Here is a 24,938-nt window from a genome sequence, read left to right as displayed (position 1 = left end):
TTCATCAACTTTATTCCAATGGTGAGCTTTTTTCTCTGATGTTACTCTAAAATTATACCTCTTATCCATTTCTCTTTCTCCCCTCATGGAGGCAGACAGCAAAGTTGGGATTTCTTTCAATATTAAGGAATCTTGATTTCCGTGGAGGTTTAAAACTGTACAAATCTGTATAATCACTCTTATTAAATTATTTAGTTTTTTTCTTAAATGATTTTATGAGGATGAAAGGATGTATTTCTTTGAATATTTAGGGCATTTCAAATAGGGGAGCTAAAATAAGGCTTTACAGAAAAAGCCCACATGTCCAAGCCATTTTATGATTATCCATTTCATATTGGCAACTAGAACAATGGCACAAAGAATGTAAGTGGGACACAAAGCTCTTTCTGATGGGCAGTAAAATACAGCAAATTAGAAAAGCAGAACTGTGGTCCCACTGCTGTCGATCTGGTTTTCCTGTGACAGATAAAAACTCAAGAGTGAACCGTGATTGGACAAAACTCTTATGGGCCTTCTTAGATTCCTTCCACCTGCCTGTCTTCCAGACCAGGGAGGGCTGGATTGCCTGCTGGCCAATTCATGCAACTAAGCCAACCCAGACACACACCTTAAGTTTCTGGCTCTTCCGCCACTTCTAGATTTGAATGAGATATGATATCTGATGAGGAGGGATATGGCATTACAAGTGACTGCCAAAAAGACTGCATATGCAACCCAGAGGTATGAAAAAGTTAACACCACAGGGCCAAGATTCACCAGTGGGAAACAGGAGGAGGTTCCTGGGCAGGTAAATTCCCTCTCTTTCTGCCTTCCCATGAACTTCTTCAAGGCATGGTGACCTTGTATAGCTCCTCTGGGGAAGTACTGTGTGCCAGTTGGATACAACTACCCATGTGACCTGCTGTGTCTTTACAGCTCAATGTAGCCAGTGGGCTTACTGCACTGTGTCACCTCTTACCTTGCTGCATTTCCCTTTTACCTCATTCTCACTGCATTGGGTTTGCACATTCCAAATAAAATACCTGAATGTTAATCCTCGCCTTACATTAGTTTTCTGGGAAACCTAAGTTAGAATGTTAGTAATGTGTATTTTTATAATTGAAAATTGTTAGTAATTAAAAACTACCATTCTTCAAGTTATTCTGTACATAGTGAAGGTGTATTTTATGGATTTCAATATTGTTGTAATGTTGGCTTGTTAAAGCCATCTGTTCGTGCTTCTGAAGATGCTAATTATAGTAGCTCTTGAAGCTAATTTCAAGTGGCGATAATGACTGTTCAGGTAGCTGCCCATTGACTCTTGTGGCTTGCTTAACAGTTATTTTCTAGGAAAACAACACTTATTCTGAATGGCAGTGCCAGTGCTCAGACCCTATCCTGACCTACCCAGGTAATTGGAAGGGGAAGTCAGAAGTAGGAAGGAAACAATAGCTCCTGGAACTAGAGAAATATTGAGAAGATATCAGATGAAATGGCTGTCAAGACGCACACCAGTGTGACCTCCAAGACATGACACCTTTGGAGGAACCACCCCCAAAGTCCGGCTGCCTAGGAACCTCTAGACTTTGTTTCAAAAAGATGACAAATGATACTCAGCTAATCTCTCTGGGAAGGATTTTCTGACCTCAGCCTTGTCTTGTCCTTGGCTTCTCAGTCATTTATCTGCCTGCTTTTTTGTCCACTTCTCCCTCTCAACTTTACCCCCTGCTTTTTTCCTTGGTTGTCATTACTTTGGCTTCTAGTCCAGATTTTGTCACTCAGTTTACTCTCTGTGGATTGATGGTTTTTTGTTTTTTTTTTTTTTTTGCGGTACGCGGGCCTCTTACTGCTGTGGCTTCTCCTGTTGCGGAGCACAGGCTCCTGACGCGCAGGCTTAGCGGCCACGGCTCACGGGCACAGCCGCTCCGCGGCACGTGGGATCCTCCCGCACCGGGGCACGAACCCGTGTCCCCTACGTTGGCAGGCGGACTCCCAACCACTGCGCCACCAGGGAAGCCCGATTGATGGGTTTTAATACCCCATTTTTCTCTAACTTCCTTCTTCTTCGATTCTTCTCAGGCTCCACTTAAGTCATGACCTGCATTCAACCTGGGCTTCAGCATTCAGAGCAGGAAGGAGACTGCATTCACATTTTTCTTTCATTTAAATTATTACTACAGTTTTGTTCTTTTTTTTTTTTTTAAAGGAGATGTTGAGGGTAGGAGTTTATTAATTAATTCATTTATTTTTGGCTGTGTTGGGTCTTTGTTTCTGTGTGAGGGCTTTCTCTGGTTGTGGTGAGCGGGGGCCACTCTTCATCACGGTGCATGGGCCTCTCACTGTCGCGGCCTCTCTTGTTGTGGAGCACAGGCTCCAGACACACAGGCTCAGTAGTTGTGGCTCACGGGCCTAGTTGCTCCGCGGCATGTGGTATCCTCCCAGACCAGGGCTCGAACCCGTGTCCCCTGCATTAACAGGCAGATTCTCAACCACTGTGCCACCAGGGATGCCCCCACAGTTTTGTTCTTTTCTTTCTATTTTCAAATGTATAATGTTAAGTTTTCTGGAGTAGTGGTTCCCAAACTTTCGGGCTTCAGGAGCCCTTTTTACTCTCCAACTTACTGAGAATCCCAAATAGCTATACACATTTAATATATTAGAGATGAAAGAATCTCGATATTATAGAGCAGGGGTCCCCAACCTCACGGCCGCAGACCAGTACCTGTCTGCGGCCTGTTAGGAATCGGGCCGCACAGCAGGAGGTGAGCGGCGGGTGAGCGAGACAAGTTTCACGTGCAGCTCCTCATCGCTCGCATTACCACCTGAACCATCTGCCACTTCCCCACTCCCACATCCGTGGAAAAATTTTCTTCCACGAATCCAGTCCCTGGTGCCAAAAAGGTTGGGAACCGCTGTAATAGAGATGAAAGAATTTTTAAGTATTTATTAATTAAGTAAAACTATAACAGTAATAAACCCAGTATGTTTTAACATAAATAACATTTTTAATGAAAAGTAACTATTTTCCAAAATAAAAAAGTACTTAGAAGAGTGGCATTGTTTTGTAAATCTCTTTATTATCTGGCTTAATAGAAGAAAGTTGGATTCTCATCTGCTTCTGCATTCAATATGTTGTTTTGTTTCAAGTATGGGAAAAACTCTAGCCTTACCCAGATGTGCAGCTAGAGAAGGGAGAACCTCGTACATACCCTGAGTGAGTCTTAGGGACCCGGAACGTCCTCTGATCACACTTTGAGAACCACTGATCTGGAGTATAGTGGGAAAATAATTACCCTTTTCAAAATTACCTTTAAAGAAAAATTAATTCTGAATTAAAAATAAATAACTACATTAAAAGATTGCTAGTCCAAATAATCTAGTATGTATGAATATTTCCAGAGTTTAGATAACTTTCAAAGAAATAATTTTTGAAGGCATCCCAATATTTAATGTGTGACATAACATGATAAAAAATAAATTTGCTTAAAATTCATATTTGTATTAAAAAGTTTTTCTTTACTGTCATATGAAAAAATTAAAGGATCTCTCTGACACTTATTTTATATGGATCAAAAACATACAAAAACAAGGTGGGGACTTCACTGGTGGCTCAGTGGTTAAGAATCCGCTTGCCAATGCATGGGACACGGGTTCGATCCCTGGTCTGAAGATGCCACATGCCGCGGAGCAACTAAGCCCGTGCGCCACAACTACTGAGCCTGGGCTCTAGAGCCCACAAACCACAACTACTGGAGCCCAGGTGCTTAGAGCCCATGCTCCGCAACAAGAGAATCCACCACAATGAGAAGCCCACGCTCTGCAACAAAGAGTAGCCCCTGCTCGCCGCAACTAGAGAAAGCCCGCACACAGCAACAAAGACCCAACGCAGCCAAAAATAAATAAATAAATAAATATTTGGGAAAAAAAAAACAAGGGGGAAAACCTTATATTACATAAACGCTAAATGTGTAGTGAAAAAAATAGGTTTGAATATTAACAAATCTTAATTTAGAGACACCCATGTCCTTAAAATTTTTTTAAGCATCATGCAGTAATGAAAAATATATTTATTTTGTATTAGTGAGTAACTCCTATTGTCCTGTGGAAGAGAAGATTGTGATAAAAAATAATCAGTATTCACTAATTTGTATGGAAACACAAAAGACCCCGAATAGCCAAAGCAATCTTGAGAAAGAAAAACGGAGCTGGAGGAATCAGGCTCCCTGACTTCAGACTATACTACAAAGCTACAGTAATCAAGACAGTATGGTACTGGCACAAAAACAAAAATATAGATCAATGGAACCGGATAGAAAGCTCAGAGATAAACCCACGTACATATGGTCACCTTATTTTTGACAAAGGAGGCAAGAATATACAATGGAGAAAAGAAAGCCTCTTCAATAAATGGTGCTGGGAAAACTGGGCAGCTACCTGTAACACTCCCTAACACCATACACAAAAATAATCTCAAAATGGATTAAAGACCTAAATGTAAGGCCAGACACTATCAAACTCTGAGAGGAAAACATAGGCAGAACACTCTATGACATAAATCACAGCAGGATCCTTTTTGACCCACCTCCTAGGGAAATGAAAATAAAAACAAAAATATACAAATGGGACCTAATGAAACTAAAAAGCTTTTGCACAGCAAAGGAAACCATAAACAAGACCAAAAGACAACTCTCAGAATGGGAGAAAATATTTGCAAATGAAGCAACTGACAAAGGATTAATCTCCAAAATTTATAAGCAGCTCATGCAGCTCAATATCAAAAAAACAAATGACCCAATCCAAAAATGGGCAGAAGACCTAAATAGTTCTCCAAAGAAGATATACAGATTGCCAACAAACACATGAAAGAATGCTCAACATCATTAATCATTAGAGAAATGCAAATCAAAACTACATTGCAATATCATCTCACACCAGTCAGAATGGCCATCATCAAAAAATCTACAAACAATAAATGCTGGAGAGGGTGTGGAGAAAAGGGAACCCCCTTGCACTGTTGGTGGGAATGTAAATTGGTGTAGCCACTATGGAGAACAGTATGGAGGTTCCTTAAAATACTAAAAATAGAACTACCATATGACCCAGCAATCCCACTACTAGGCATATACCCTGAGAAAACCAGAATTTAAAGGGTCATGTACCACAATGTTCAGTGCAGCTCTATTTACAGTAGCCAGGACATGGAAGCAACCTAAGTGTCCATCGACAGATGAATGGATAAAGAAGATGTGGCACATACATACAATGGAATATTACTCAGCCATAAAAAGAAACGAAATTGAGTTATTTGTAGTGAGATGGATGGACCTAGAGTCTGTCATACAGAGTCAAGTAAGTCAGAAAGAGAAAAACAAATACTGTATGCTAACACATATATATGGAATCTAAAGAAAAAGGTCATGAAGAACCTAGGGGCAAGACGGGAATAAAGACACAGACCTACTAGAGAATGGACTTGAGGATGCGGGGAGGGGGAAGGATAAGCTGGGACAAAGTGAGAGAGTGGCATGGACATATATACACTACCAAATATAAAATAGATAGCTAGTGGGAAGGAGCCGCATAGCACAGGGAGACCAGCTCGGTGCTTTGTGACCACCTACAGGGGTGGGATAGGGAGGGTGGGAGAGAGGGAGATGCAGAAGGGAAGAGATATGGGGATATATGTACATGTATAGCTGATTCACTTTGTTATAAAGCAGAAACTAACACACCATTGTAAAGCAATTATACTCCAATAAAAAGGTTTAAAAAAATCTGTATTCACTGAATGATTCCTCTTATATGAGGCATCTAAAATAGACTCATACAAGTAGAGAGTAGGATTGTGCTTCCTAAGGGATAGGTGGAGGGGGAGATGGAGAGTTGTTGTTCAATGGATATCACGTTACAGTTATACAAAATGAGTAAGTTCCAGAGATCTACTGTACAACATAATGCCCAGAGTTAATAATAAGGTATTGTTCACTTAAAAATTTGTTGAGGGTAGATTTCACATTAAGTGTGCTTACCGCCCGCCACACACACACACCACATACACACACACACAGCAAAGGGACACAGGAAACTTTTGGAGGTGATGGGTATGTTTATTACCTTGATTGTGGTGATGGTAACATGAATCTATACCCGTGTCCAAACTCACCACATTGTATACATGAATTACGTGTGGTTTTTTGTATACCAATTATACCTTAGCAAAGCTAGAAAAAAATTTTAAATTTTTAAAATAATTTAAAAATTATCATCTGTATCCAAATTTTCCTCAACAGCATCTACAGAAGTGAAATGGAGTATGAACGAAGAACTCTTTGGAAGAGATCTGTCAGTGTCATCTGCCTGTTTTAGCAATGCCCCTCTTTCTCAGAGCTCTCCCTTTTGATACAAGTAGAATGACTCTTGCTCGATAGCAAATTTTCATGAAGTATGTGATTTTTTAACTAGATAAAAGAACTTTTATAGCGTTTTCCTCTAATACTACATTACCCACCGACCATGCTGTCAATATCCCATGTGTTGGGCTGTCTGATATCACTGAGTGGCCATCAGCAGCCCATATATCACACTAGCATCACCTGTGTGCACTTTAACAAGTCCTTTTTCATTTTATATTAACACTAGTGTGACTTTTTTGTTTTTTAAATAAATTTATTTATTTATGGCTGCATTGGGTCTTCATTGCTGCGCACGGGCTTTCTCTAGTTATGACGAGCAGGGGCTACTCTTCGTTGCAGTGCGCGGGCTTCTCATTGCAGTGGCTTCTCTTGTTGCAGAGCACAGGCTCTCGGCACGCAGGCTTCAGTAATTGTGGCACCTGGGCTTGGTTGCTCCTCAACTTGTGGGATCTTACTGGACCAGGGATCGAACCTGTGTCCCCTGCATTGGCAGGTGGATTCTTAACTACAGCGCCACCTGGGAAGTCCAATAGCATGACTTTTAATCGCTAATAATTTCAAAGTCTTTTAGAGTTAGCCCACTGTTTGAATGATAGCTGTATTTTGACTCACAGAAAAATGATCTTCCACTGAACAATGGAATTTTTAAAACAAAACTTGTTTACAACTTACATTCTTCTATCTTCTTATGGCATCTTCTAGAGGAGTCTTATGCCCAAAATTAGATTTTAATCTTCCTTTGAAAAAGATGATATTTTGTTTGTTTTTTCATATGCCCAGCATTGTTTAACATGAGGCTGAGCACATTAAAAACTACATTAGGGCTTCCCTGGTGGCGGAATGGTTGAGAGTCCGCCTGCCGATGCAGGGGACATGGGTTCATGCCCCGGTCCAGGAAGATCCCACATGCTGCGGAGCGGCTGGGCCCGTGAGCCATGGCCACTGAGCCTGCGCGTCTGGAGGCTGTGCTCCGCAACGGGAGAGGCCACAGCAGTGAGAGGCCAGTGTACCGCAAAAAAAAAAAAAAAAAAAAACTACATTAGACCCTTGCTATGTACTATACATTCATTACATATACATTCAAGAGAGATCCTTGACTCCCCAGTTCCATGGAACACATTTTATCTTTTTTAAATCAGATTTCTAGGCTTTCCTCTGCCTCAGACATTTAGAGAATATGATGAATGTTGTAGATCCTCTTCCTTCCCAGAAAACACATAGATCTGAGGAACTGCTTTATCCAAATCTCTACTCCAGGCTTTCATATTGAGTCATCATTTCCTTAGACCCCTTTATTTTCCTTCAGCTTACATCACTGATAGCATCACGCAACTCCGGATAACTTAAGTAGAAAAGGAGATTCAGTAGCTCACATAATAAGACAGCTCAAAGGGCAAACTAGCTTATGCAAAACTGAATCCAGTGGATTACATGGTCGGCGGTACTCATTCTTCGTCTCTAGCAATGTTTTTTTTCTGTGTTGGCTCCATTTTCAGTGAAGTGATCTCCATATGGTATCAAAAATGGTCCCTGGTAGTGGCAGACTCTATACTCTTGCTCTCACAATTTCAGAGGAAAAGAGAATACCTCTTTCTTGATTATATGAGCAATATTTGGGGGTAGGACCCAGATTGTAATGACTTGGATCTGGTGGATATCCCAGATTCAAGTCACTTTGGCCAGAGAAGAGAGTAATCTGATTGGTTAGGCTGGGTTATGTGCTCACTTCTGTGGGAAAAAGGCAGGCGAAGTGATTGACAGCTCTAATGGGTTTGGGTCAAGGATTCAAAAAAGAAAGGAAGAGGAGGAGGAATAGGTTGAGATGTAGTTGTGCCTTAGTGGTGATAGCGATAATTTTTGATAGCAAAGGGGCCACACAAGCGGTCTGACAAGTTGTGACCTATATTTGTAACTAGTTCTCTTTATGTCTGAAACAGAGAGGAAAGACATGCAGCTGGACAAAAAAGGGAGGAAGGCAACACTTAGAAATTAACCTCTGCCATTGACCTGATTCATCCAGGTGGTTATTGCTGTTTCTGAGTCTCTGCTACAATGAAGATATTTCTAAGGTGGGAGTATCTTTCAGTTTCTCTCATTTTGCCTTTTAGGTGGACAAAAAAATCGTAAGAACTGAGATAGGAGTTCTTCTTCGCCTCTCACATCCAAACATTGTAAGTGGTTTTTAGCCTGTTATTTCAAATAATCTCCAGTGTTACAGGATGAGATTTTTGTTCTTTACTGTCCATTCTGATGATGAGAAAGGGATTCTTCCACCTCCAGTAAGTAGCCACCTTGGCCTAGCTCTTGTCCTTATCTGATCCCATTTTTCAATTCTTTTTAACTGAATAAATCTTAAGAATAATACCCCTTGAAAGAGTTGCAAAATGGGCAGATCAGCAATATATACCATTGATGTTTTCATGCATAAGAGGATAACTAAAATTGGAGAGTTTTTTTCCCTTTAATAAGACACTGGCTTTTTTCCTTTTGTGGGCCTATCTTATTAATATGCCATTGCTGAAAACGCCTGTGAAGAAAATGCATTGCTTTCCATAGTCATTTCACTCTCCTATGAGAGAGTATTTGCTTCAGAGACAATGTGAAGATTCAAATAAATAATGTACTTGAATGGGGAAAATAAAATGTCCTCCCAAGCTCTGCTCTAGGCTATGTCCAGACAAAGGCACTGAGGGAAAGAAGGACTGGGGAAAAGCTTTCTTGAGCCAGTGAAGTGAAAAGAACAAAATCATTTTCCAGACCATAACTTGTTTCTATAAATTGAGTCACTTACTTAAAATATTTTACTCATTTCTCTGAGAAAGTTGTGGTGTTCCCGAGGATGACCTGCAATGCTTAGGCTCAAGGCAAAGTGCTTAAAACTTGTATATTAGTTAGCAATGCACTCAGCTGTAAATAACAGAAAACTTGAATATGGTGGTCTGAACAAATATTTTTCTTATGTTTTAAGAAATCAGAAGGCAGGCAGTTTTTAACACTCATTCACTTCCTCAGTGATGCCATCCAGGACCCAGACACCTTCCATCCATTGGTTTGCCCATCTTCAGTGCACTGGCTTTCACCTTCATGCTTTTCCCTCATGGTCCTAAAATGGCTGTTCCACAGTGTTCACAAGTCTTCAGGTCTATATTCAAGACAGAAAGTAGTGGAAAGGCTTAACGAGCAGAGTCTGATGAGAAGCGTAAAGGCTTTTTGCAGCATTTCCAGCTGCAGTAGAATTCTTTTCAGTTTGTGGCCACAAGATGTGGTCACAAGATCACCCTAAACTGCATGGAGACTGAAAAATTAGGGAGTAGGGTTATCATGAGTGGCCTAGACCAAACATAATCCATAATTTAAGGCTAGGTACCTTGCTTCCCTAAACAAATCAGGGTTCTGTTTGCAGTAAAGTAGGGGGAGAAGGGCTTTGGGTAAGCAATTAACAAAATTTACCATATATAATCACCACTTTTACATTATCCGTCTTATTTCTTTCAAAGAGAAGTCAATATGGAATTTTCCTCAAATATAGATCAGTCCTGGTCACTAGATTCTCAGAAGGAAAATATCCAAAATTGGATAGATTATCTGAATGTGATGAAAACCCTGTTATGGTCAATCAAATCACTATCACTGAGTATCCTTTCATCTACCAGCAACTTTTTAGCTGTTAAAGGGATTCCCTTTCCCTACAGACAGACTTTAACCTGGTCCTGTTCTGTCTCAGACCCCTAATTGAAGTCCCTTTCTAGGAGAAAGAGGCATTTGCATCTCTACCAACCATGATGCTTTCAAATGGTTTAGGAAGTTTTGTTTGCTTCTGGTTTTTTTCATTTGTTTTTTGTTTTTTTTTAAATTCTGTTGAAATGCAGAAATTGGGATGATTTGGCAAAATTTAAGAAGCATTTCTAGGGCAGGTATCTTTCAACTATCAAGATGAAAAATATAAAAACTCAGAAGGACCTTTGAAGAAATTAGGTAACTGATAAAAACAACCAGAGAGTGACAAATGACTGCCCTGGTACTAGAATAAGGAAGCTTTTTTAACCATGATCCAACATATTGCTATTACAGAGAGTGCTGTTGTAGCCATAATTTTTAACTATTTCCTAGAAACTTAAAAATAAAGAATTTGTGATTTTTTTTTTTATATCTTTTCCCAGATAAAACTTAAAGAGATATTTGAAACCCCTACAGAAATCAGTCTGGTCCTAGAACTCGTCACAGGGGGAGAGCTGTTTGACAGGTGAGTAGGTCCTGGCAATGTAACCACAGTAAGGTTTTGCTTCCAGTCACCAAAAATAACCAAAAGGAAATTTCTCCTGAAATTTTTCATAATGACATATTACACCAGTTGATAACTTCTACTAAAATAAATCTTAAAAGGAGTGTAGGGGCTTCCCTGGTGGCGCAGTGGTTGAGAGTCCACCTGCCGACGCAGGGGACACGGGTTCATGCCCAGGTCTGGGAAGATCCCTCATGCTGCAGAGCGGCTAGGCCCTTGAGCCATGGCCGCTGAGCCTGTGCGTCCGGAGCCTGTGCTCTGCAACGGAAGAGGCCACAATAGTGAGAGGCCCGCGTACCGCAAAAAAAAAAAAAAAAGAGTGTAGAATGGAAAGAGTGTGATATTTGATAAGATGTGGGTAGACTAAAATTTGGGATGCTTAGTGAACAAAAATAGAAACATTGTACTATTTACTTCTGCAAACATTTACTTCTAGATAGAAAGCAGAATTTCTAAAGTCATACTAAATCTAAACTAAATAGTAAGATTTATGAGAATATTTTGTGAGAAAATGTTCAATGAGAATTATAGAAAGTTAAACATGTATTATAATAGTATTCTTTATTATGATCCAAAAGCCATAAAAATCAATTATTTCCAAATGATTGTTTCTAGGCCTACTTTCTTTGTTAGGCTGTGTAAAGAGTTCCAAGTTGCAGAGAAAAACATGTTCTGTTATATCCAATTATAGCCAATTTTAGTTGTCTGTTCATATGTTCATCACTCAAGGCAGAGGTTTGAGGATGGCAGGGAGTATTTCTGGAAATCTGGTAGAGCATAATATAGGCACACTATTTGTACAAGAGACACACACTTTAAGCTTCCATAGCTTTCCAACCCTCCTTATCTTCTCTGAATTCCCTCTTTGCCCTGATGGGCAGCTCTTTGCTGTGCTGAACAGGGTAATTAAGCAAGAATGAAATTGGAAGAAGACAAAGAGACTGAGTAGGTATATATCAGAAATGGTAAGAAACTGCAGTTTCTGTGATGTAAAGGTCTTGTTGGTTGAAGAAAGGGTTAAGAGAGAAGTGGACTAAAGACAGAAGCCAGAAGAGAGGTTGATGAACTGCTAATGTAGCATGAGTGCCTGGAGCACAGTAAATTCTCAATAAATATTTGCTGCATGAATGAGTGAGTAAGCAACTGCTACAATGAATGGACTCTGAGGAGAAAGATACCTAAGGGTTTAGAATGTGTTAGGAGAAGAGCGTGCCTCCCCTTCCTCCCCACCCCTACTCCACCCAGTTAAATTTACTGCCTCTTTAAGAGCTTCCAAAAGTCTTCATATTGGTTTTCAAAGTTCCTTTCTGCTTTTAATGTTACCCAGTGCAGATTTGGATCTTCAGATAGGAAGGAGCAAAATGGCCTTGATTGGAGCTACATATGTATCTTCAACATTTTGTTCATATGTATATTAAAGTTTCCTTAGAGCAAGTTATGTGGATTTATCAGATTTTAAAAATTGTAGCATTTAAACTATATTCATTCTTTACAAATAAATGAATCACCTGGGGGAAGTAAGCATAGGTAGCCTAGACATATATTGATACTTCTTGTGGTATTTGGCTCATAGTCAGTTGGACTCATGGTTTTAAATCCTGACTTAAGGAACAAATAACTAACATAGAGCGGTTTGCTTAACTTCTCTGAACCTCAGAACAAATTTGAAGCTGTACTATGATCCTAAGGAAGCCGAGACACTCTGATCCACTATAAGGATAGCCTTATCCTAAAACTGTCATGTTCCCATATGCTTAGTCAAGACTCTTCTGGACTAGTTTATTTGAATGTTGCCTAAATTTGCCAATAATTGGTCCTTTTTCAACACCTTTTTAGCTGACTTCTTTCATGGACATATTCCTTCTTTACGTACATTAACAGAGTCAAATTATAGTTAGATCCTGCTGGCTCTAGGGCCGTGAGATCTTCCTAACGAAAACTTAACATATTTCTCTGCTAATTATGGTCTAACAGAGAAAAATCTCCTGTTCTTTGTAAATAATTGCAGGACAGGAATTTCACAATGAAGTTGTCATCTACCAATGGCACTTACTATTTACCTTCTAACCTCTGTTTGTTTAAATCATTTTGGAATCAGGAGTCTCTTTCCTTCCCTTCTCCCCAGCCTTTCTGGTTCTCTCATCTTGCAGTCTAGTTGATTTTGATGGAATAGAGTTAATTCAGCTATAGATAAGAGTGAAAAACTAAATGCTGTTGATAAATTCCATGTATAGTGATAAATGGATGAAATATTTGGATTTAGCAGAGGACATCTGAAGAATGGCAGGCAGCCAGTAGAGCACTCAACTATTCTATAAACTCTTAGTGGTCATAGATAATAGACTTTTTTCCCCCAAATGTTGTTGTCCACATATCTGTTGCCATTAAGTTACTTAATTCTACAGTTATCTTTAAATTTGAATCAAACTGAAAATATATCCTGCATTATTATCCATTTATTTCTTTCTTGAGAGTTAAAAATCAAAATATGGTCTCTTTTTCCTGTACTTAGGTCAAAAACCAAACATTTAATTGTAATGATAGAAATTCATTTCTGGTCTAATGATGACTCTAATAGTATCTAATGAATGAGCTAATGGAGCAACTGATGAATCGATAATTATGTTAGTCCACTATAGTCAAAATGGTTGTATTTTATTAACAAAAGATCTGTCCTATGGTGCTTCTAAAAACCGAAACATGGTAAATCCAAGTGGAATCTGCTGTTTCATGTAGAGTATGAATAGTAAATTGCATAGGACAATGGATTACAATTTTAGGGATTAAAATCAGTGATATTTTGTGTCCAAGATAATCCCCCCAAAAAATTTCCACAAAATTACGATATCATGGAAAAACCTCCAGAACATTTTCTGTTCCGTCTCAATCTAGTCACAATTCTTATAAATTTATTGAACTTTTTAAGTGGACAAGTTCTGAGGTTGTTTAAGAGTAAATTTTCAAGTAGTTGTTTTTCCAGAAAATGATTGTATTTTAAGACAACTAATTTAGCAGTGTCCTTCTGGTCTTCTAATTAAATTTTTTTTAAAGATTAGGGGTTTTTTTTTCTGATTTTTGTCTAACTCCAGTATCAGAATATCTTGTGAATTTTTAATTGTCTTTTTTTTTCTGTTTTCTCCTTGTTTTTTTGCTTGCTAGATTATGTTTGTTCAAATGCTAAACATTATGTATAAAATGTTTTAGAATTTGAGGCTTTAAATGTTGTTGCCTTCCAAAAGAGCAGATTTTATTTTGCTCTAGCAGGCAGTTAAGGTAAGGAACAGATCACTTTAACCTAATCAGGCAGGGGACTGATTCAAAGCTGGGCTTCCTGAGGGTGGATCTATTTCTTGTCAACTGTTACTCATAGGGTCTTGCTCTTTAAGGGTCCCAATTTAAGCCAGGGGATTTTGCCAGGGCCCCCCTTCCTTGACAGACAGACCCTAAATGCCAGCTTCTGATCCCTCTACCCTGTGAGATGGCCCCATCAGCTACTGATTTAGAATCAGTAAATGCTTTTAAAGGGAAAGCATAGGCATCAGGTATCAGGTTTGCTTTTCTGGGTTTTTCTTCTCTTCTAGATCTTGGCTCCTAAAGCCTTAACTTCCTTGGTAACTCTGAGATGTCTTCAAATATACTTTAAAATATATTTTATTTAGCTTGTTTTCATTGTTCTTGGCTGTACGCTTGTCTACCCCACCATTACTGAGAGCAAAAATTCAGTACATGTGGTTTTAAAAGTTCTTTCACAGACACTAGTGTGTCTTCCTCTTTTATGTCAACCCTTTGGGGCAAGCAGATGAAGAGCATTTTCCCCACTATACAGATGTGGAAACTGAGAATGAGTCAAGGTAAATGATCTTCCCCAAATAGGCAGCTGGTGTGTCTTTTCGTCCAACTCTTCCTCCTCATGTGGCCTCACTGTCTTTCTTATTAAATCCTGTTAGCACCTTTTAAATCATTTCCAAGGGAATAAACGATTGTTTATTGTGTTTATGGAGAATCCCTGATGTATTGGTTGGTCCTATGCAAAACTGTGTATGATTTAACTCACTCAATCACCCTTCATGTTTTTCTAAGGCATTATTATCCCCATCTTTTTCAAGAACACCAACTGTAGAAATTGATAAGTCATAAAGTCAGGCCTGAAACTCACATCTGTCTGACTACAAACTTTCTTTTTTCATTTCCCAAAAGTGAAAATATTCTCTTTCCAAACAACAAGCCATCAACATGCAGGAGAAGTAGTGCTTATGTTTGGGGATTATGAATTTACTCCATTAATTACCTGACAGAGTCCTATTATATCAGTCCTAATAGTCATTTCTACTTCAGCATTCCTGGGTCTGTTACTCTTGGTGGAAGTAAATGGAATTTTCAGGACATTGTCATTAGGAAAAGATTCTAGAAATGGAACTTAGGTCTTTTCTCCAGTCTCCATGGAGTTGTGTCAGGGTTGGTATTCTTGTTAACCAAAATCAGAACACATCTGAATTTGTGAAGACTATTGTGTCAAAAATTAGTCATTAATGTAATTGTCTAAAGTGAAGACCTATAAAATCTTATTTTCTAAAAGGATAATTGGTCACTATAATGAGGGCCATTTGTGAGTGCCTTTTGGGGTCCTGGCAGTGGCAGGGCATTTTGCTAACCATGATCGCATTTAATCCTCACAGCAACACATATACAAGGTAGGCCTTGATATATACATTTTGTAGACCAGATAACTGAGCATCAGTGTTCCATTAACTACCATTAGGTCACTCAGTTTACATTGGATCTAATAATTACAACAACAATAATTAAATGAAACTGGACTCAAGTACATTAGATTCCAAAGCATATGATTTTTCTACCATGCCGTGCTGCTGCTATGTAAGCGAATGTCAGTACTCTTAATACTTAAAAATAAAACTTCAAATTAGTAATGTAACATTTTGTTCTGCTTAAGTGTTGGCTTAACTTAAACATTAATATATATATATACTTGTTTTTCAACCATGGATATTTTAAATACGTCTTCCCTTATGCAATTTTATCTGGCTACATGTGAAGAAAACATATACTTTGATTTGGACTAGATTTAAAGTCTACTTTTCCCAGAAGCTTGGCTCTGAAGGGAAAAATAAAAGTAAGGTAGTAGAAAGGGACACAGGATAAATGGAGGCTTATTTATTATTTTAAGCTGGCACACTGGTAACACATTAATTTGCTGATGGGAAGGAGGCTACAGGATGGGGAAGCAGGAGAGATCTGTGTGAGAAGGACTTTTATTTGGAACATTCCAGAGAAGACACTGAAGGAATAAGATCTAGAGCCACATAAAAGGATTTGTTTTAAAAAAAGTTTCCCTCTTCCTCAGAAGCATAGTCAAGCTGCAGAAGAATCAAAGGACCTACAATAGTCGCAACAATTTTGAAAAAGAGGGCTTAATATCAGGGCTGGGATATAATTCTAGCCTACTTACAAACTAACAAGTTAGCCTTGTACACCTTCATGGATGTTGGGAAAAGATATGAAACTCCTGGTCAGAGTCCCATGGGGGCATCACAGCAGGCTCAAATGGATGCCTGCAGACAGAGTAGGGTGTGTTCCAGGAGAGGAAATAACTTTTATTGTCCGTAAACAGGCAAATGAACAAACAAAATGTACAATGGAATATCATTCACCAATGAAAAGGAATGTTCCTTTGATATATACTGTAACATGGATGAACCTCAAAAACATTATGCTAAGTTAAAAAAAAAAAAAAACAGGAAAGACTACATCTTTTATGACTCCATTTATCTGGAATTTCCAGAAGGGGCAAACCTATAGAGACAGAAAGCAAAGCAGTGTTGTCTAGGGCTGGGAATGGGATTGTGTTGGGGGAGAGGAGAGTGTAAGAGGTTTAAGTAGCTCAGACTTGATAAGCTTTATTCTTTCAGTATTGTTGAAGAGAAATTGATCTCCTAACAATGGCTGGGAGAGAATGGAATAGGACACTTGAGGAAAGAAGTGGTAAAGCTTGGAAATGTGAGAACAGACAAGAATAAGGACTTTCCAGAAGCGCTAAGGATCTGCCGAGGCCAGAGGCTATGTGTTTTTGGAGAATCTGATCTGTGTTAGTTTATATTGTTGGTTAAATCTCTCCATATCTTTAGTACAGTTTTTGACAGCATCTTTTTCCCTTGGTTTTTATCTTACTTTTTGGTTTTCTTTATCTTGATCCCTTTCTTGAGTTCCTCTTCCTCTTTTCATCCCTTAAATGTCTGCCTTTCCTAAAGTTCTTCATACATTCTCTGTAGGTAAATTGAATGCTCTCTTGTGGCTTCAGTCACATTGGTGACTGTTGTCTCAGCAGAGATGGAAACAGTATTTTCAACAATCTGCTAGACATTTTCACCTGCAAGTCCCACAGGCATCTCTAAATCAATATATCCTGAAATGAACTCAGCATCTTTCCCTCAACTCTCAATCTTGCTTTTCCTCCCTACTTCTGTGAACTGACCTAACAGCTAAGCTAATCACTGATTTCTCCCTCTTCCTCTCACTTCTGCCTGCCCCCCTCCCCATAATTCTTTCTGTGAGCAGCTCTCAAATCCATTCCCTCTCCCCTTTCCCATTGCTTCTGTCCTTTTGAGCCTTCACATTCTCTTTCCCATTGCAATAGACTCCTAACTGGCATTAGTTTCACTCTCTTCCATCCATCTATGTTTAAAGCACTCATTTGATCACAGGTCAGCCCAGAAGGCTACTCACTACTTTTAGTTCAAGGAAATTCTTTTAAACATGACAAACAAAACCCCTTACAGTCTGGCCTCATTCTACCATTTCAGATTCACTACCCACTTTATTCTCTTCTCACTACCGTGTTAACCAGAGGACATCATCTTCACCCTCAAGTAGCTCACGGTCTAGAAGAGGGAAAGTAAACTGTGATATGGACCCAAATATTACTTTTAATACTACCATCACCTCCAAAAAAGTGTACTAGGCTTATAGAGACAACCACACTATCACAAGATAAAAAAATAAAGGATGACAAGGGACTAAAAAAATAAAGATAAGAATCAGTAGTACACAAAAAACCTATCACAAGATACTTTGCATTTGCTAGAGACTGGTCACAAATTTGGCTGTAAGAATTCATGTGGGGAAGATAAATGCTATAATTGGGGCATAAACACAGTACATTGGTTACAAATTAAGGGGATCTTCTAAGCCAGAAATGACTTCAGGGAGCTAATAGAGCCTTTTGAGCTGAATCTTAAATGGGAAATAGAAAATTAGCAGGTGAAGGGTAGAGGGAAGGGCAAAGTGATGGCCAAGGCAGAGCACACTGACGGGGGGTTAGATATGAGTATCTTCATGTCCATCTTAGAAGCTGTTCTAGACAGAAAGCAAGCAATTTTTAGATATTTGTCAGATGAATGATTGAATAAACTCTATGCTCTTGGGCAATTTATATATCTTTGGGTCAGGCTTTTCATTTATAATATGAGAGAATTGGACTGGGAATCCCTTAGGCCCATTGCCAGGTCTACAGTTTGATTGGCCTCCTCTTTCTCCTATACTGTCAACTCTTCGGCCAGCACCCACAATGATCCACAATTCCCTCGCTCTCTCCCTAGCTTCTCAAATTTAACAGGTGCTAGTAGTACCCTTTGAAACTGTTTTTTTTAAAGCATATGAATTTAATACTCTTTGGGAGAGTTCTTAGAAAAAGCATCAATACAGACAAAGGTGACATGAATGTAATAAGAAAAAGCAGTGAACGAAGCTTATGTAGGAGGGGTAGATTTACACAGGGTACAGCGGAATTCATTTAAATACAGTTTTGTATGTAGCAGCATAATGATGTACTGGCAGCCCTTAAAACTTGGTTCCTGAAACTCATATTATTAGGGGCTTTTACCCTGTGTCATTCGATCCTTCATTACACATTTTCACCAGACCAATGTCTTTCTCATATAAACTTACAGTCATCTAATAACATGTCCATTTAAGAAAAAGCTGCCATTGGTCGGGAGAGCAGTAGGGCTCTTAATCTTTGTGCCAGGAAGTCTGAGGGCCTCAGGATATGATTGGATTAGAGCTCTTCAGCTGCATTGTCTGTACTAACTGCTGGGCTGGAGATGAGCTCAATTCAATTTGCAGCAATTAAGGTGACAGAAGCAAATGTACAAAAGTCATATTTTAAAGCAGATTGTTGGAGAGAAATAGGCATTGCCTGTGTTTTCTCATCCTACGAGTTTAAAATGATGAGAAGAAAAACAGTCCCAACTGTGGGAAAGAGCACGTGGGCCAACATAGCAAACAGTGGAAGTAAAAGGCATGGTCTTGGAGTGATAACGCCTATTGAGGCCAAAGAATCACAGCCTGGGAGTCGAAGGAAACACACCCCATTGTGATTCCTTCCCAGATCTCCAGATGTAGCTAGGCCTGTTAGTGACTGAGAGACCTGTAGGAACTGGGACACCAGGGCAGCCTTTTGGGTCAGTGTTGTGATTGAAATCCTAGGAGAGATTTTATTTTTAGCACAGCTTACAATGGAGCAACAGGAAATTGTGCAGCATAGCTAAAAACTACATGGCCCTGGACCTTTGAAAATGATCTTAAAACGCAGATAGCATCTTAACTGCCTTCTTATTATGTAAGAAACACGAAAAGGAAATTACTAAATCTGAAAAGAAATATAGCGATAAGTATGTTTAAATACAAAAGACAAAAATATCAACCAAAATTATTCTATTTTTACAGCTCTAAAACCCCTATAATGATTGAACGTATTGTTGCTTCTAAAAATTGAAGTCACTAGTGTATTTTGCATAAAGCTATAAACTCTTAACTGTGTGTATATGGTTCAACTTAATTGGCATTTTTTTTTAATTTCAACTAAATTTTTTGTAGGAATTGTTATTTGTTGCCTCATGAAACAAATACTCTATTTTGCTGAATTGAATCACTTTGATTTTGTTCAAAATAAGTTTCTAAGAAGATCCATGTTATTACAATAATATCTAGGAGCTATGTAACTGTGAGTTTATTCCTAAGGACAACAATCACGTTTCTACCTGTTCCATGTTGCTTTGGGAAGCATGTATACATACAGCAGTTCTCCCTCTGGATCCATGGCCAGTGTGCTTGCAACAAGTGAGCATCACTTCCCAGTTCAGTACTTTTGTTCTACATGATAAGGAACATAGGCAAAGGAGTTGTCCAGATGTCCACAGTCTGAAGTTTTTCTGGCATCCATTCACCTAGCAATTAGTATTGATTCCACAAATATTTATTGACTGCCTACTGTGAGCGAGACTTGGAGCGAGGCTCCATGGGTGATCAAAGCAACAGTCTAGTGAGAAGGCTAAGAATTTTTCCCACAATACCCAGCAGAAGACATCGACCAAACACATCTGCTGTAGTCTTGCTACCTAAATGAAGAGAAAAAGATTGCACGATTTCACTTTCCTTTGCTTGGTCACTAATATCTTCACCTACAATCTTAGCTCTAAGTTACAAACCTGCATTTGCAACTTGAGAAGTTCCCTGCTATTGCTCTTCCCAGTCAGTCATGGATGGCCTGGCTCAACTTATAAAATATTTTAAATTGAATGTCTGAGTTTCAGAGACCTATCCCTGTGACACTCTGATGAACAAATCAGCTGGGAACAAAATTCCTTTTAGCAGAAGGAGCCTGGAAGAGAAACAGTTGAGTTCTGATCGTAGGACCAAACTATGGTGTGCAGAGTTCACGTGAGACGAGGTGGGGAAGGCATCTGCATTTGTGCTCCTGCCCCACACGTCTGCTCTAGAGATGTTTCTGACAAAAAAATTAATAAATTTCTTGGCTGTACAAACCTTAGTATAACATATATTACATCTATGATGATGTATTTATTAGTAATTTCTCTACTATCTGTGGTCTCATCTGGGGCAGAACCCAAATCTTATTCTTTATTAAATCCAGCAAGTACCTGGCTCACATTAGACAGTTAAAAATATTGATTAAATATCATTACCCCATCCTCACAATCTAATCCTCACTGTAGTCTTGGTCCTTTCTCTTAGAACAGTTTCCCTTCTCTCCAATCCCATACTCCTCCCCTACACCTATCCTACCCCCAGCTCCCACTCTCCCTACAGCTAGAAAACTTCTGTACATCCTTCAGCTCTGAACTACCTCTGGAATCCTTTTCTCACCCTGCATAGCCTCCAGAATAAATTGCCTGCCCTTTCTAGGAGCTCCCAGACCATTCTCTAATATCTCTATCACAGCGTTTAGCACACTGTGTTGATTGTTGTCTGTCTACTCATACCAAGAGAAACCCCATGAGTGCAGAGGCCATGTCTGGTTTACTACTGAGCGCCCAGCACATGGTGGTCATTCCATAATATTTATTGAATAAATAAATGAATGGATATATTTGTTAGAATGCATCCTCTCCATTAATTAGATGAAGTATATTACTAATTTAACATATATATTATAGAAAATTAATGAAATTTTCACCATTCTTCTTATACCTACTATTCTTACCTCTATGCTACCTGAAAACAGCTCCCAAGAAAGTTCACTCTTCCATCCAGCCAGTCACTAGACATTCACACAAGGACATGTTCTGAACACAGGCATTTAACCCTAAATTATATCAAAATGAAAATGCATAAATATCATATTTAGGTCAAGGCTTGAGAATTCATAATAAAGCAAATGATAGGAAATCCTAGTGGCTGAAGCACTTCCTGTCTAAGGGGTGGGGATGCTCATAAGAACTCATGTGTATTTAACAGACAAGGAGGGATTCCCATCAGGAAGGCCGCACATGGTTGTGCAAGTTGGTTCTGTAACAACCCCAAAGAGTACTTCTTGCATAAACTGAGCCATGAGTAGCACTCCCTGGAGGGGTATCACAAAGCTGTTGTGGTAAAGCTCTAGTCTTGAAGAGTGACCATGGGAAAATCCACACTGTTTATGGCAGGCAGGAGGTAATTGATTCTTTCCCCTTCTGGGGAGAATGGGAGATGGAAAAAAAAAAGTTAATTATCAGCCATTCTTTTCCATCATCTTTGTAACTCCCTTCCTTTAACAACTGGAGAAAACCAAGCAGGTGCAGCACACAGCGGACGCACTAATTACATTTGTGTTGGCTGATGGATGTACCACAGAATCCACATTTAGAGAGCAACGCAGAGGATAATGCAATGGTAGCCGAAGTTCTCAACTTACACTGACACGATAGTCCTTCTTTTCCCCTTCTCTCATACTCTATTTAACAATGTTCAGAAAGTATAGTTCAAGAAACCCTTTCAATTAAAATTTTAGTAAGTAGATTATGTAACTTAATCATGAGTTGGAAAACTTCGTATTCTAAGGAAATATCATATAAAAACGTATTTTTAAGAACCAATTAATATTAACTCCCTGAATATTTTAATCTATTCTCACATTTTATGTGACCTGGTGCATAACAGGTATCCAATAAATAAAAAGGTGAGGAGGGATATTCCATCTTTCATCCTTTAAAAATATGATGAGTTTGTGTTTCTTGGCAATGTTCAAAATAATTGAATGGAGAAAGTCAGAATTTTTGCATCAGTATAGCTTTTCTGGATCTTAATAATTATGATCATTAAGGTATCTTCTTGTAATACATCTCTTTTATTTTGTCCTATCTGTTCTGTTCATGCCCTATTTTGTAAACATTTTCAAAATTCAGCTTCTAACACCAGCTACTTTGAGAACTTAAAACTTCTTGCTGCAACATTAAAGAAAGAAGGTACTTTTGAAAAATAACTGTACTATTTGAGGTACTAACCATCTAAGAAAAATTTCAATCCAAAAATTACAAAAAGTCAACAATTTTTTAGAATTGTTTTTTGTTGTTTTGTCTCATGTTTTGAATTGACCTTTTTCAAATGTCTTTACCACAACTTTTTGTCAGCTGAAAACATCTTGTGCAAGTTGGTGATCTACAGTCTATCAAAAATGTTTTCTCTTGAAATTCTGGGAAGACAGAAAGCACAACAAAGTAGTCTTTCAGTCTTCCCAAATATCCCCATAAGAATAGACAGAGAAACTAGGACTAAAAAACCAAAACCTCACTGACAGTATCTATAGCAAAACCAGATGACAAGGTATCTCCATGAAGCTAAAATGAGTGAATGAGGACAAACTAATGACAATTTGCAAGAGCCACATGGTATTAGCATTTATGTAAGAAGAAGCAAAGGAAGCAAGAGAGCATGTGATGGAACTAAGAATAGGAGAACACTCAAATCTCTAAAATCTCCAAATCTTTGGGAGCAGGATGGGCCAGTATAAGAAGAAAGCTGAGGGCTTTTTTTTTTTTTTTTTTTTTTTTTTGCGGTACGCCGGCCTCTCACTGCTGTGGCCTCTCCCGTTGCGGAGTACAGGCTCCGCCAGACGCGCAGGCTCAGCGGCCATGGCTCACGGGCCCAGCCGCTCCGCGGCATGTGGGATCTTCCCGGACCGGGGCAGGAACACGTATCCCCTGCATCAGCAGGCGGACTCTCAACCACTGCGCCACCAGGGAAGCCCAGCTGAGGGCTTTTTGGTATGCAAATTTTCGAGAAGTGCGAGGGCTATACCCATAGTAAGGTTTGAAGAGACTAGTGCAGTCAAGGCCCTGTGAACTCATGAAATTAATATCTAAAGCCTCTTTGGGGGGAAAAAAACCTGTGTTTAGGAGAAACTTCTGGAAAGAGACTTTAGTAATCAGAGTAGAGATGGTAGAGGAAAGGGAATGATGTTCCAGATAGAGAAGGGATCTCAGAAAGTATGCTTCCAGTATTTGAATGCTTCATGAAAGTAACCAGAAAGTCAAGAGCCATGAAACTATAATAGATATCCTGACCTACCACTCTGTCAAAAGGTTAAGAAAACAAATTTAACTGAGATGTGGCTAAGTTAATTACAATATAAAATGATTATAAGAGGACAGAAAATAAGGAGTAGAATAGGGTCCCCTTAGGCAGTGAAAGCATGTCGGGAGGATATGCCCACAAAATAGATGAAATTATAACTTAATATTGCAAAATAAACTAAAATTAAGAAAATCATAGTAAAAAGAACAATGTAAATCAAAAGTAGAAAATCTTTAATTAAAGTATGCTTGTTTTACAATATTAGTTTCAGGTGTACAACATAGTGATTAAATATTTTTATGATTATACTCCACTTAAAGTTATTACAAAACAATGGCTATACTTACCTGTGCTGTTCAATATATCCTTGTTGCTTATCTGTTTTATACATAGTAGTTTGTGTCTTAATCCCTCACCCTTATCATGCCCCTCCCTTCTCCCCTCTTCCCACTGATAACTACTTGTTTGTTCTCTTTGTGAATCTGTTTTGTTATATATATTAGTTTGTTTTATTTTTTAGATTTCACATATAAGTGGTAGCATAGAGTATTTGTCTTTCTCTGTCTGACTTATTTCACAAAGCATAATTCTCTCTAGGTCCATTCACATTGTTGCAAATGGCAGAATTTCATTCATTTTTTTTAATTGTTACAAATATTTATTAAAAAGTACAATTCAAAGTTTAGGCAAGTACATCATTGCAAACCACACACACACAAAGGGAAAACAAAAGCCCAACACAAACAAAAAAACAAGGTACAAACAAAACAAGAAAAAAAAGTTAGCATGCTAAGGAATGGACCCCAAGAGATGAGGAGACAGAAGTCAAAGCTAGAACTCTACCCAGATGTTGCTGTGCTTCCCAAGTGCAAAAGAAGGTGGAGAGGAGAGACCTGCAGCCTCTACCACTAAGTGCTGGCTCTGGGTTCAGCTGCTACTTCAATATTAGGTTTTCATCAGGGAGGTTATAAAAGTATCCTATATACATGTGTACACTGGAGGCATTTTAAAAGTCATCAGAAGCTTGAAGTGTATAGTGTCTCAGCAGTTCAGCTACTAAAGCCCAATTAAAGCGTCTGTCATTTAAATTTGGATTGGCTTAGTCATTTGAATGGATGATAAAATCGAATTGTGAATGAAAATCGCTGAGTAATATTCCATTATGTATATATACCACATCTTTATCCATTCATCTGTTGATGGGCACTTAGGTTCTTTCCATATCTTGGCCCTTGTAAATAATTCTGCTGTGAACATTGGTGTGCATGTAACTTTTTGAATTAGTGTTTTCATTTTCTTTGGATATATACCCAGGAGTGAAATTGCTGGCTCATATGGTAGTTCTATTTTCAGTTTTTTGAAGAACCTTTATACTGTTTTCCAGTATGGTTGCACCA

At 38.7% G+C, this 24,938-nt stretch overlaps 1 protein-coding gene across 3 annotated transcripts in view; it reads left to right on the top strand.

Annotated features, from left to right (window-relative positions):
- Positions 1–24,938, top strand: part of CAMK4 (calcium/calmodulin dependent protein kinase IV) — a 239,444-nt gene that overhangs the window by 139,171 nt on the left and 75,335 nt on the right. For all 3 annotated transcript variants that reach the window (XM_032626763.1, XM_032626762.1, XM_032626761.1), the window contains exons 4-5: positions 8,501–8,563; positions 10,553–10,635. In XM_032626763.1, the coding sequence (XP_032482654.1) occupies positions 8,501–8,563; positions 10,553–10,635 (146 nt within the window). The remainder of the gene's footprint in view (positions 1–8,500; positions 8,564–10,552; positions 10,636–24,938) is intronic.

The sequence above is a fragment of the Phocoena sinus genome, chromosome 3 (genome assembly GCF_008692025.1).
Source record: "Phocoena sinus isolate mPhoSin1 chromosome 3, mPhoSin1.pri, whole genome shotgun sequence".
Classification (NCBI taxonomy): domain Eukaryota; kingdom Metazoa; phylum Chordata; class Mammalia; order Artiodactyla; family Phocoenidae; genus Phocoena; species Phocoena sinus.
Note: the sequence above shows the minus strand (reverse complement) of the source record. Positions and strands in the feature narration are given on the sequence as shown.